General features: G+C 43.0%; 1 protein-coding gene and 1 non-coding gene across 3 annotated transcripts in view; both read right to left on the bottom strand.

The window, feature by feature from the left end:
* The window catches only part of CCDC144A (coiled-coil domain containing 144A), a 95,120-nt gene extending 83,055 nt beyond the window's left edge, over window positions 1–12,065 (bottom strand). For both annotated transcript variants that reach the window (XM_054536236.2, XM_054536237.2), the window contains exons 1-2: window positions 10,596–12,065; window positions 8,310–8,380 (exon numbers count right to left, since the gene is read on the bottom strand). In XM_054536236.2, the coding sequence (XP_054392211.2) occupies window positions 8,310–8,380; window positions 10,596–10,939 (415 nt within the window). In that variant the 5' untranslated portion in view covers window positions 10,940–12,065. The remainder of the gene's footprint in view (window positions 1–8,309; window positions 8,381–10,595) is intronic.
* LOC112129763 (U6 spliceosomal RNA) lies at window positions 9,435–9,542 on the bottom strand. Its single transcript, XR_002912116.3, has one exon. It is a non-coding gene; the product is annotated as a U6 spliceosomal RNA (small nuclear RNA).
* Window positions 12,066–13,074: the final 1,009 nt, after the last annotated feature.

The following is a 13,074-nucleotide window of genomic DNA, read 5'->3' as shown; positions in this document are numbered from 1 at the left end:
AGACCAATGGTTGCCAGAAACCAGTGGAGAGGAAGAGATGAAATGGTGGAGGACAGAAGATATTTAGGGCAGTGAAACTATTTTGTCTTTGATACTACAAGGGTATATACATGCCATTACACATTTGTCCAACACCATAGAATGTACAACACCAAGAGTAAACCCTAACGTAGACTGTGGACCTTGGGGGTGATGTGTCTGTCAAGGTAGATTCCTCAACTGTAACTCTGATGAACTCTGATGGGGGGTACTGATAATGAGGGAGGCTATTCATATGTCAGGGGTCATGGGGAATATGGAAAATCTCTGTACCTTCTCAATTTTGCTGTGAATCTAAAACTGCTCGGAAAATAATATTATTAATTTTAAAGCACATACTCACTGAACTTGCTATTACCCTAAATTATAAAAAGACAGAGTCACCTTGAAAATTGCAAATCACTAAAGATCAAGGTAACAGAATATGAGTACTATCTTCCAAATTGAAGCATATAAAAACACATAAAGGAATTAATTTTAACTGCATACTTAGGCAAAAACAATTCACAAAAATGATTGAATATCTAATCTTATTTCATAATTGTAAACAGGGATTTAGTACAATATGAATCAAAACTGGTCCATGCACGAAAATAAAATGAAAGACAATTTTTATTCTAATTTTAAATCAGAACTTATTATGCCTACTTTATCCCACAATTTTACTGAAAGGTTAATCAGGTAAGAAGGACAGATTATAATTACTTAATATTGCCATAGTAACTTATGTACCAATACCTGTTAAGTATTCACCAAATGTCAAAACTGTAAGCAGCCTTGCTATTTAATATGAATGATGCAACTGAAACCAGTACCATGTTATGGTCTATCATATTATTTGCTATTATATTACATAAAATTTTAAGATAACACCAAAAATTTAGTCAGGGGCATAGCTGCTGGGCAGCAAAGATTTCATATAGCAGGCATGAGACACCCATTCTTAGAAAGGCTTGCTTGCAAGGCTAGTCCTTGGCTGGTGTTTGGGACCTCGAATTTGGGAGGGTTCCCAGCATTCTCTAACTTAGAAGAAGGGAGTGGCTCACTGTGCCTAAACTGTTTGTGCAAATGTGGTTTACTATGAACACTTAATTTCCTCCTGGGAGTCTAGAGTTTTGTTACATGTGAGGGAGAGGAGAGGTTGCCTATGTGACTAGCCTCCATCGAAAACATGGGTGCTGAGCCTCTAATGAAACTCTGGTAAGGTAGACAACGTTGCACATGTGTCATCAAAATTTGAGGCTGAGGGAATTAAGCATATCCTGCTAGCTACACAGGAGATGACTCCTGTAGCTTGCGCCTGGCTTCCTCCAGACTTTGACACATGCACCTTTTCCCTTCTCGAATTTTGCTTTGTGTCTTTTTGCTGTATTAAATGTAATAAAGCCCCAAGTATGACTATCTGCTGAGTCCTGTGAGTCCTTCTCAGTGAATTACCAAACCTCAGTGAAGGGGGTCTTGGGAACCCCTGATACAATTGCATTATACAGTTTTTTATTGTTTAAGTTGATGTGTTGCATGTGACTACAATCAGAAGGTAATTTCACAGAATACCTTTCCCTAATCTGCTTATTTTTTATTTTTTGACATTTGCCTTGGAGATTCCTGTACTTCTATATCCACTGGACTAAAGGTATTAAAAATGCATGAAACAATGATGTCAGAAAGTAATTTTAAAAAGCAACAATCCTATTTTAACCCAATTAAAAATAGAAAACCTTAATGATTGACAATATATTCTACAGTATAAAAGTTTCTGGAAAAAAAATTATAAGATCACAGTCAATTTTCTCTCACTAGGTAGGATTTAATTCATTTTTATAATAACTGTGCAGCAGGCCAGGTGCAGTAGCACACATCTGTTGTTCCACCTACTCAGGAGGCTGAGGCAGAACGATTGCTTGAGGCTAGGAACTAAAGCTGCAGTGTGTTATTATCACACCCATTCAAAAAAAAAGTCCAGGCCGGGCGCGGTGGCTCACGCCTGTAATCCCAGCACTTTGGGAGGCCGAGGCGGGTGGATCACAAAGTCAGGAGATCAAGACCATCCTGGCTAAAACAGTGAAACCCCGTCCCTACTAAAAATACAAAAATTTAGCCGGGCGCGGTGGCGGGCGCCTGTAATCCCAGCTACGCAGGAGGCTGAGGCAGGAGAATGGCGTGAACCTGGGAGGCAGAGCTTGCAGTGAGCTGAGATAGCACCACTGCAGTCCCGCCTGGGTGAAACGAGACTCCGTCTCAATAAAAAAAAAAAAAAAAAAAAAAGTCCAAAAAAACCCTGCAAATAGTGGAACTGATCAATAAGGATCAACAGGACTTTTAACTTATCTGGCCGGGAGAAGGGACATCTTATGTATAGGTGGTTAAAAGTGTGGTAATCCAATTGACCACATATTCTAGTTAAATCACAGATTACCAATTTCTGAAGAAATGTAATACCAGAAAAGCACTTCACATTTAAACTATGACAGATAAAACAATTTGTATTTGACAACCCAGAAGACACTTAAAATCTTGGCAGACCATCATCATTGTGTCATTGTAGTGCAGATATAAAGAAGTGCATTTGAAATGTGTTCTAATAGTATTTTCTTTAGGGATGGAATTCAAAAGGAAGCAGTAAAAGCAGAAGTATCACAAGAGGGTGAATGAAAAGGGAACTGCACTAACAAAAGGAGTCAGGCACTGACTTTTCTACTGATGTGACCAAAACCCCAAGTACTGAGAACTGCTATATTCAGCATTTCACTTTATATTTTTCTCCAGGACATATTAGTTTCCTGCAATAAAATATTTTTAAAATGTCAGTTTGTCTAAACTGCTGGCCTGTAAACTCTTTCTAATCAAAACCTGATATGTCACAACATGGCTATATTATGATTCCATGTCAGAGGAAGGATATATACGTGCATCTGGTGGTGGCTTCCAGTTGTTGCTGTCAGATGTTTCTTTGGGAATGCATCCAGAAGAGCTTATCAAGGACTTGAGTAGCAAACAAGCATTTCCACAAAAAAGCAGGTAAGAAAGACTACACTTTTCCTCACATATGACCTTAGGTTTAGACAATTCTAGGAAAATGGTGGTACATTAACTCACCGGTCTTGACCATTTTCCCTGATCCTGTACAGGGAGCTGCTGCAGTTACAAAAGTTAGGTAGGATCTTGGTAGGTGTATTCTTCCACATTTGAACACTGGAAGTACTGATCACATAAACAGCGAACCCCACAACTCTGACTGTTCTTTAGAAGAGAGTGACATTGAAGGCTTTTAAAAGGTTAACTCACTTTACTATTTAGTAATCTTACTGGTTAGAATTGATACTCCCTCCTTGAAATTCTCACCTTTGTAAATTTTTGCAACATCACTTTATGATTCCTCTCCTCTTTTTCTTTAGCCACTGCTCAGGCTTCTTTCCTAACTCCTCTGGGAAATGCTGATATTCCCAGGGTTCTGTCACTGGCCCTCTGCTCATTCTATACCTTTCCCATCATGGACAAGCTCACTCAGATCTACAACTTTGCCTCAGTTATTCCAAGTCTGCAACTCCAACCTCAGAGTTCCATCTCCAGCCATAAAAATTTATCCAATTACCTACTGAAAATATCTCACATGGACATTTCAGAAAACTCAGCAATGCGGAGAAAACTGTTAGTCGTGACTGCTGACCTGCTGCTCTCCTCTATACACCTGAAAACTGCCTACTCCCTCATGTCCAGGTTAAATGCTAGGGCACAAGCCAGAAACCTGAGAATCATCTGAGATTTCTCCCTATCCCCTATCTTTTTACATTCAACAATCACTAAATCATATTAACTGTACCTCTTTTCTGCATCTGCTTTATATTTCCACTGTGACATGTTTATTTTATGTTTATATTTCCTAGTTAAACATGGGCTCTTAAGTAGTGGCTTTTATAGGGAAAAAACAACTATTAATGTTATTTCTTAAATGAAAAAAAAGTTTAAGTAAAATAAATGAAAAAGGCATCATGCCAAGAAAAAGACCAACATTTTTAAATGAATAACTGAGATCCTTAACCTTATTGATTTCACCATGGATGGGTGAAAACCTCGCAACAGACTGACACTAGTCTGAGGACAGCACAAGGAAACTATAGCTCTGATAAATGCAAATGTTTCTTTTGTTTCCCTGTCTCTTTATGTGGTTATCTTCCAGCTGCTCTCCATATGAGGGGTCAGCAAACTAGAGGCCATGGAGCAAATCCAGTCTGCCTTATAGTTTTGTAAATAAAGTTTTACCAGAGCTCAGTCATGTATATTTGCTTACCTCTTATCTATGACTGTTTTCATATTTCAATGGCAGGGTTGAGTAGGAATGACAGACCACATGAAAAAGCCCTGTACAGAAAATGCTTGCCAATCCCTGCTTTATGCCATAACCAGAATGTCCTAATACTCAAATCTAATCATGTGACTCCCCACTCCAATGAGTCCCTACAGTAAACATTGCTGTCTCCCTACCCAATAGCGATTCCCTGTTCTGTCTTGCTGGAGAAACACACATCTATTTGGATATTTATCATGCCAATAGCCCTCCCAACTCCAAAAGAAGAACTGATTGTTCTAAGCTCATCATAGTAACTACATTTGCTTCCCCAGTGCCTGGTTTAGGAACGAACATGTGGTAGGACCGAGCCAATAAAATGTTACAGGAAGTCAACTGCACGCTTCTGAGTCTTCTCCCTAACTAAAAGAAACATGTAAAGAAAAGCCACCCTTTCAGCCTTCAGATATTGTCGGTGAGACCATGATGTTTGGAGCTGTTGCTAATTAGTCAGCCATGAAAACAGACATGAACAAAACACCGTGTTATCACTGAACCATCAAAACAACCCTGGTCCCTACTGTTTTAGCCACTGTTAGTTAGGTCATCTAGTATTTACAGCCCAAAGCATTCCACCTGGTAAATTTCCCATGGCCTACAGGAAAAGTTCTACTCATTTCTTTGTTTTTTCTTTTTTTTTTTTTTTTTTTTGAGACAGAGTCTTGCTCTGTCACCCAGGCTGGAGTGCAGTGGTGCGATCTTGGCTCACTGCAGCCTCTGCCTCCCAGGTTCAAGTGATTCTCCTGCCTCAGCCTCCCCAGTAGCTGGGACCACAGGCATGCTCCACCACATCTGGCTAATTTTTCATGTGTATTTTTAGTAGAGATGGGTTTCACCATGTTGGCCAGGATGGTCTCGATCTCCTGACCTTGTGATCTGCCCTCCTTGGCCTCCCAAAATGCTGGGATTATAGGCATAAGCCACCATGCCCAGCCCAAGATCTACTCATTTCTATAGTATTAAAAAGTCTGGGCAGGGAGTGGTGGCTCATGTCTGTAATCCCAGCACTTGAGAGGCCGAGGCGGGTGGATCACTTGAGGTCAGGAGTTTGAGACCAGCCTGTCAAACATGCCAAAACCCTGTCTCTACTGAAAATACAAAAATCAGCTGGGCATGGTGGCTCGCGCCTATAATCCCAGCTACTTGAGAGGCTGAGGCACGAGAATCACTTGAACTCGGGAGGCGGAGGTTGCAGTGAGCCAAGAGAACGCCACTGCACTCCAGACTGGGTGACAGAGTAAGACTTTGTCTCAAAAAAAAAGTCTGCCATGAGCTTGCCTTAGGTATTCACTTCATTCCCAACCATTCACATCTCATACGTTTTGCACTGGCAAAACTGAACTGCCCATAAACCCTGCAAAGTTCACTCAACTTTGCACTCGCTGCTCCTTCTGCCAAACACACAATCTTCTGCCCACATCATCCTTCTGCCTCTTTACCTAGAAAAGTTCTACTCACTCTTCATGCTTACCTTAAATCTTACCCACTTTTTTACAGCTTTCGTTCCTCACCACATAAAGTGTCTGGCACATATTTCACATAATAAGTGATCACTACACACTTCCAGAGGGCATCTAACACAGTAGTAGGCACTGAATAAATAATTCAGCAAATAATTAAAATGACAATGACAATAACAAGCTCCTGGGTTTTGTTGGTTTGTTTTTTTTTTTCTTTTTTGAGACAGGGTCTTACTCTGTTACCCAGACAGGAGTGCAGTGGCATGATCATAGCTCACTGTAGCCTCAAACACCCAGGCTCAAGCAATCCTCCCACCTCAGCCTCCCAAGTAGCTGGAAGTACAGGCACCTGGCACCATGCCCAGCTAATGTTTTATTATTTTTTTAAAAATTTAGTAGAGATGAGGTCTTGTCATGTTGCCTGGGCTGGTCTCGAACTTCTGGGCTCAAGTGATCCTCCCATCTCAGCCTCCCAAAGTGCTGAGATTACAGGCATGCACCACTGTGGCTGGCCCCAACAGTATTTTTAAATGTTTGTATTCTGTAACACTAGAAAAAAAATGCTTAGTACTAAAAGACATTTGAGAATTATTTGTTAAGTGGACAAATGAATAAATGATTTCCTTGAAAATTCTGTTGAGAAAAACACAGAAATTAAATAGAGAAAGCTCTATTCTATTATGAGCACCTCAAAGACCCAAAACTATGTCTATTTCATGTTTGTCTCCCATAACGTGCAAAACCTAACTTAGAGAAGTTCTTTGATTAATATGTACTAAATTAAAGGTGTCCTCTTACAGTTCAGATTGTCCAATGCATTAGGCATCACATCTTGGTAGCACAGAAGCATTTTTTGTTATTGTGAAACATTTTTATACTTTTATTATAATTTGTTGAGCCTAGAGTTGGGCTATTTGAATATTTATTATGATAATCTTTTGGCTAATGGTAACAGCATATCTTGTTCTAACAAAATTACTGTTAACATAACAATTAATCAGCAGGTAGAAAAACACATCTTGTTCTAATGAAGTAAATATACCTCATTCGATTTCAAATTAGGGGGAAAGTCAATAATAGTGACACCTTGTTGGTTTATAAGTATGTAACATGACCTGTTCTTCTCAACAAGGAATTGCTTTTCTGACTTCTGCACTCAGAAGGTATCTTTAAAAAATAATTTCCCATTAGTATTAGTGCACATTGGGTAAGTTTGGCAGGGTTTTGTTTTTGTTTTTGTTTTTTTCTGAGACAGGGTCTCACTCTGTCATCCAGCTTTTGATCATGATCACAGCTCACTGCAGCCTTGACTCCCAGGCTCAAGCAATCCTCCCATCTCAGTCTCCCAAGTAGCTGGGATTACAGGTGTGCACCAAAACACCCAGCTAATTTTTTATTTGTTTTTGTAGAGATGTGGTCTCACTATGTCACCCAGGCTGGTCTGGAACTTCTGGACACAAGCGATCCTCCCGCCTAGGCCTCCCAACTTGCTGGGACTACAGGTGTGGGCAGCACACCTGGCCATTTCACAGTTCTTATTGCCATTTGTTTATGGTGCCAGAAAGGTATTGCTGAGTTTCCAGTTTTGAAACTAATTTCTTTTTTTTAGTGACACAAATCACTATGTAATATAGTTAGCCTTTGAACAACACGGATTTGAACTGCAGGGGTCTAGTTATAAGCAGATTTTCTCCCACCTCTACCACCTGAGACAGCGAAGGCCAATCTTCCTCTTCCTCCTTCTCCTTAGCCCTCTCAGCTTGAAGACTATGATGAAGAGTTATATAATGATCCACTTGCATTTAATGAACAGTAAGCATATTTTTTCTGCCTTATGATTTTCTTAACAGTTTATTTCCCTAGCTTCCTTTATTGTAAGAATACAGCATATTAATACATATACCATACCAAACATATCTTAATTGACTGTTTATGTTATCAATAAGGCTGCTGGTCAACAGTTGGCTATTAGTAGTTACGTTCTTGGGGGAGTCAAAAGTTATACACAGATGTTTGACTGCAGAGGGAATCAAGCATCCCTAAATTCCACGTTGTTAAGGGTCAACTGTGATTGATATTCATTTACTAAACATAAGTCATTTATTTTAAAAATTAAATAGAAGTTCCAATTTCATAACAAGTCTAATTCATTATAATGTGACTATAAAGAAAACATACAACTTACTAACTTAAAGATATCTTTTTCTTATTTATACAAAAATATCACATAGGATTTTAGGGACCATAATTAAATTTTTTTCAGACCAGATTGTTTGAAAAAATAAATGACCTACAATTAACTTTTTAAATAATTGTGAAATCTAACCTACCAAGAAATGTAACCTACCAAGAAAGAAATAAAGATTTTTTTTAAACTGCTCTTTCATGATCAAAACTTCCTTATGCTTACTTCTTTTTCATCTATGGTAGGACCACCAAAAATAATTCACTATCAGAAGTCTTACCTGGATTGTTATTTTGAGGAAGATTTTTAGGTGTCTGTTTTTCCTTATATTCAGGAACTAGTTGCTGAATGCTATGGATAAAAATGTAATAAACGAAATTACTATTTTAAAACAAATGAAAAATACCAAATATATTAAATTTTTAGAGTATTTCAAACAATATCACAGTTAATATCAGAATTTTAATTATCCCATATGCTTCAATTTGTGAGTTCTACCAACTTCTCTTTAAGCTTCTAAAGAAGAAAAAAAGACAAAGTACTCATGAATTGGAGGGAGTATAGCTCAGTAAATTAACTCACATTAGCTTGGCATAATGGAAAGCATCCTAGCTCTATTACCAGCAGCTATTTGTTCTCTGACAAGTCGCTTCTCTTAGGCTCAATGTATTCTTCTAAAAAGCAAGGATTTTACTGCCATATTTAACGAGATAACGTTTTGTAAATGCTCAGAGAAACAGTGAAGCAATGAAATAATTTGTTCTTGAGCTTTATTGCCGAAATGGTTTTGGAATCACAAATAAAACCCAATGTGTATTTTTTCCAGAGGTTCTAATATTCAAATGTTGCAGTTTTCCAAAACTGTTATTAAGTTCTTGTTTTATTAGTTCTATTGTTTGTGGCCTATAATTTGGGGCATCACAGCTATTTCATAGTTTGTAACTAAATTTACTTATAAATATATTATTTCATCAAACTAGATAACATCACTGTCCACTATTACTAAGCTCATCAATCACGCCAAGGGCAGAAAGCTAATAGATGTCAAGACCTAGCTTGGACTACTGTTCCATACAGACTCAAACTCTGAATCGGCAGATCTTTGTTAGAACGATGCTCAATCCCCACGTTCATCTCCAACTGACATGGAAAACGAAATTCTACTCTTTTTTTTCAGTTCCATGAAAGCGGTGCAAGTTGACATTCTCTCATTTCTGAGATACATACTAACAATATGTTTGCACACAACATCCCACGTGTTACTCAGCTCCACTGATCACCTTACTGCATATTTTTGTAGTGAAAAATCACAATTTTAATATTAGGTGATACCCAGTTTGCTTTGACTCACACTGTTTCTTTGGAACTAGTCAGCAAATAGTCAAATGAACTTCTAGTGACTGCGCAAAATATGGACCACTTCAAAAATCTGTGCCTCATCCTCATGCAGGCAGGGGCCATGCTAATTTCTCTCCATTTTGTTCCGATTTTAGTATATGTTTGCTGCTGAAGCAAGTTTTTTGTTTGTTTGTTTGTTTTTTTGAGACAGAGTCTCGCTCTGTCACCCAGGCTGGAGTGCAGTGGCGCGATCTCGGCTCACTGCAAGCTCCACCTCCCAGGTTCATGCCATTCTCCTGCCTTAGCCTCCTGAGTAGCTGGGACTACAGGCACCCGCCACCACGCCCGGCTAATTTTTTTTGTATTTTTATTAGTGACAGGGTTTCACCGTGTTAGCCAGGATGCTCTCAATCACCTGACCTCGTGATCCGCCCACCTTAGCCTCCCAAATTGCTGGGATTACAGGCATGAGCCACTGCGCCCTGCCAAACCTCTCCTTTTATACATGGATATTCATGAGTCATGGATGAGGCTTAGCTCTGTTAAATCCAACTAACATACTTGAGACTCAGAATTCTGGTGATGGCTTCCTGCCACAAATCTGGGAAAGGATAATATGGGACATTCCACGATCTAAGAAAAGGGTCCTCAGCATACAGATCTGGTAGCAACGAAAAAAGGAAACTCATCTCTTTCTGCAACATTATTTGAACTGAACCCCGAGGGCCTAAAGGATAACTTATCATGAAGGGCTTAGCTAAGTCTAGGCTGAGATAAAAGCAAAACAGGCAGGGTTTCACCATGTTGGTCAGGCTGGTCTCGAACTTCTGACCTCGTGATCTGCCCTCCTCGGCCTCCCAAAGTGCTGGGATTACAGGCATGAGCCACCGAGCCCGGCCAACATGAAGTTTTTAAGGATGGAAGGAACCTGAGCGACAGTAGAATATGTCTGCTGTATAATAGGTATTCAGCTTATGTTTGATGAATAAATTGAGAAAATGGATAAACACAGTTGGGAAGTGCAATATTTTTAAAGAAAACTCCTGTAAAGTAGACCAACACTTTTGCAATAGTAATAATCATTTATATTTGATCCCGTCTCACTAAGAGGCCTGGACCCCTGACCCCTCTGACGTTTCCCCATCCCGGGTGCCGTGGGGCCTGCGGGCACCAGAAAGCCAGTGTCCCCGACAGGACGGCGCGCTCGCCTCCTTCGCCTGGCCATTACCTCTTCTTCCTATCCCTCTTGTCCACGCCAGTGTCTCCAGGAGCCAAGACGCGCTCCACTCCAGGGACGTCGCCCGACCGGGCAGCTCTGTGGAGCTCGCCAAGATCTTCCAGGCGGACGTCGTGCTGGGGCTGGTCTAAGGCGCCCTCATCGTGCTTGCTCTCGCTGCCAGCGCTGTTTTTCCACCAGCTGGAGGAGAAGCCTGAGGACCACTGGTCCCCCGGGTAGCCCAAGTACCACTGGTCCTCCTGGCTCCCGACACTAGGGGTCTTCCTCATGGCGGAGACTGCCGGCTTCGGAGACCCCTCAGCCCCTCCCCGCTTTTCTCCACCCCAGGAGGCCATCAGTAGCGAGCTACTACCTCGGCCACAACCTCCCAGCAGGATAGCCTGCGGTTTCCAATCTGCGAAAGGAGCACTGCCAAGCCAGAAATGCCAAGCCAAGCGATCACTGCCACTCCAAGCCAAGCGACCACCGCCAAGCCAAGCGGCCACCGCCAAGCCAAGCAACCACCGCAAAGCCTCGCGGGTAGGGCCAAGCCACGCGGGTAAGGCCAAGCCAATCCGTTACACACCAGTGCGCCTGCGCACCTGTGACGTCACTGAACCTGTGCCTTCACTGCATCTGCAGTTCCAGCCTCCCAGAAAAAGACTCCTTGGCCTGCAGGTGGCGCTGCAGCTCCAGCGCCAGCCTGGGCTGGCTGGTCGTCCCTCGGAGGTTTCGGGGTGGCCACGCCCAGCCTGCCTGTCCTGAGTGCCGCTTCACAGCGCCGCCGGCGCACCTGCTCCTAGGCTTGCTCGGTTCAGGGGTGCGGGCCAGTTCCGCCCCCCGGCCTGGCCACCGCAGCAAAGTTGCCGAGGGTCCGCGCTGCCAGGACGCAAGCGGAGTCGGATGGCTGGGTCAGAGCGGGCTGTCCGCCCGGCTGGAAGGGCCTGCCCGACGCCGCTGTCCGCCCAGCTCCTACTCGGCCTGCGCCCGGAGCCAGGGACCAGCTCTGGGCATTCTGCTGCCTTAGGATGGGGCCGAGCAGCCGCTCCCCGCCCTGTGCCGCAGCCGCCGCGCGCTTCTGTCCAGGGTCCGTGCAGCTGGCGACCCGTGCGGGTCGGGGAACGCCTGGTGCCACCGGGATTGCTCGCCTCTAGTCCGTCCTGACCCTTCAGCCCGCGAGCACCAGTGAGATTTAAGAAAAGTGACGGCCGGGCGCGGTGGCTCACACCTGTAATCCCAGCACTTTGGGAGGTTGAGGCGGGCAGATCACTTGAGGTCAGGAGTTCGAGGCCAGCCTGGCCAACATGGTGAAACCCAGTCTCTACTAAAAATACAAACATTAGTTGGGCGTGCTGGTGCGCGCCTGTAGTCCCAGCTACTCCAGAGGCTGAGACAGGAGAATCGCTTGAACCCAGGAGGTGGACATTGCAGTGAGCTGATATCGGGCCACCAAACTCCAGCCTGGGCGACAGAGCAAGACTCTGTCTCAAAGAAAGAAAAGAAAAGAAGGAAGGAGAGAACGAAGGAAAGAGAAGGAAGGAAGGAAAGGTGACAAAGGAGGATCACTCAAATACTAATGGTAGGACAAAGGCACGGGTGACAAGGACTGCAGTTTCCCTAGTGTGAAAGCCACTGGCCGCTTGGGAGCACACAGACTGCGGTGGCAGAGGTGTGACAGGACGCCTCGCAGGGGCTCCAGCAAAGCATCCAGGCGCCCCCCTTGCATTCTCGCCAGCTTTCCTTTTGCTACAATGAATCAAATAAAGGACTGTGAGAGCTAAAAGTGAATCAAGCTGTAGGTGTTAACATTGTTACCTAGAACTCCCATCTTCCCCCAAAAGGCTGAGAGCCAGGTTGCCCTAGAACAAATATTTATTTTTTGTGGTTTTGTTGTTGTTGTTGTTGCTGTTTTGGGGTGGAGCGGGAGAAGGGAGGATTCACAAGGGCAAAGTTTTGGGTTTTGTTTATTGTTTTTTTTTGAGATAAGGTCTGGCTCTTTCGCACAGGCTGGAGTGCAGTGGTATGCTCGTAGTTCACTGCAGCCTTGAACTCCTGGGCTCAAACGATCCTACTGCCTTGGCTTCCTAAAGTGCTGGGATTACAGCCATTAGCTACCACATCCAGCCGAGGGCAAAGGTTTCATAAAGGCAAAGCCAGGATATTTTTAACAACAACAACCAAAAGACTGATTTGGAGATGCTGTTTGTCTGAATTTCTGCAGATGATGTGTTCAGCCACCCAGTGTAATAAACAAAACAAGCTTGGATGTGGGGTCTTGGTCTGGAAGGAGGGAGGCTGCCCTCTTTAGAAGCATCCTAGGCCGGGCGCGGTGGCTCACGCCTGTAATCCCAGCACTTTAGGAGGCCGAGGCAGGCAGATCACAAGGTCGGGAGATCGAGACCATCCTGGCTAACACGGGTGAAACCCCGTCTCTACTAAAAATACAAAAAATTAGCCGGGCGCAGTGGCAGGCGCCTGTAGTCCCAGCTAC

Source organism: Pongo abelii, chromosome 19 (assembly GCF_028885655.2).
Source record: "Pongo abelii isolate AG06213 chromosome 19, NHGRI_mPonAbe1-v2.0_pri, whole genome shotgun sequence".
Lineage (NCBI taxonomy): Eukaryota > Metazoa > Chordata > Mammalia > Primates > Hominidae > Pongo > Pongo abelii.
The sequence above is the reverse complement of the archived record's forward strand: the minus strand, read 5'-3'. Positions and strand labels throughout refer to the sequence as shown.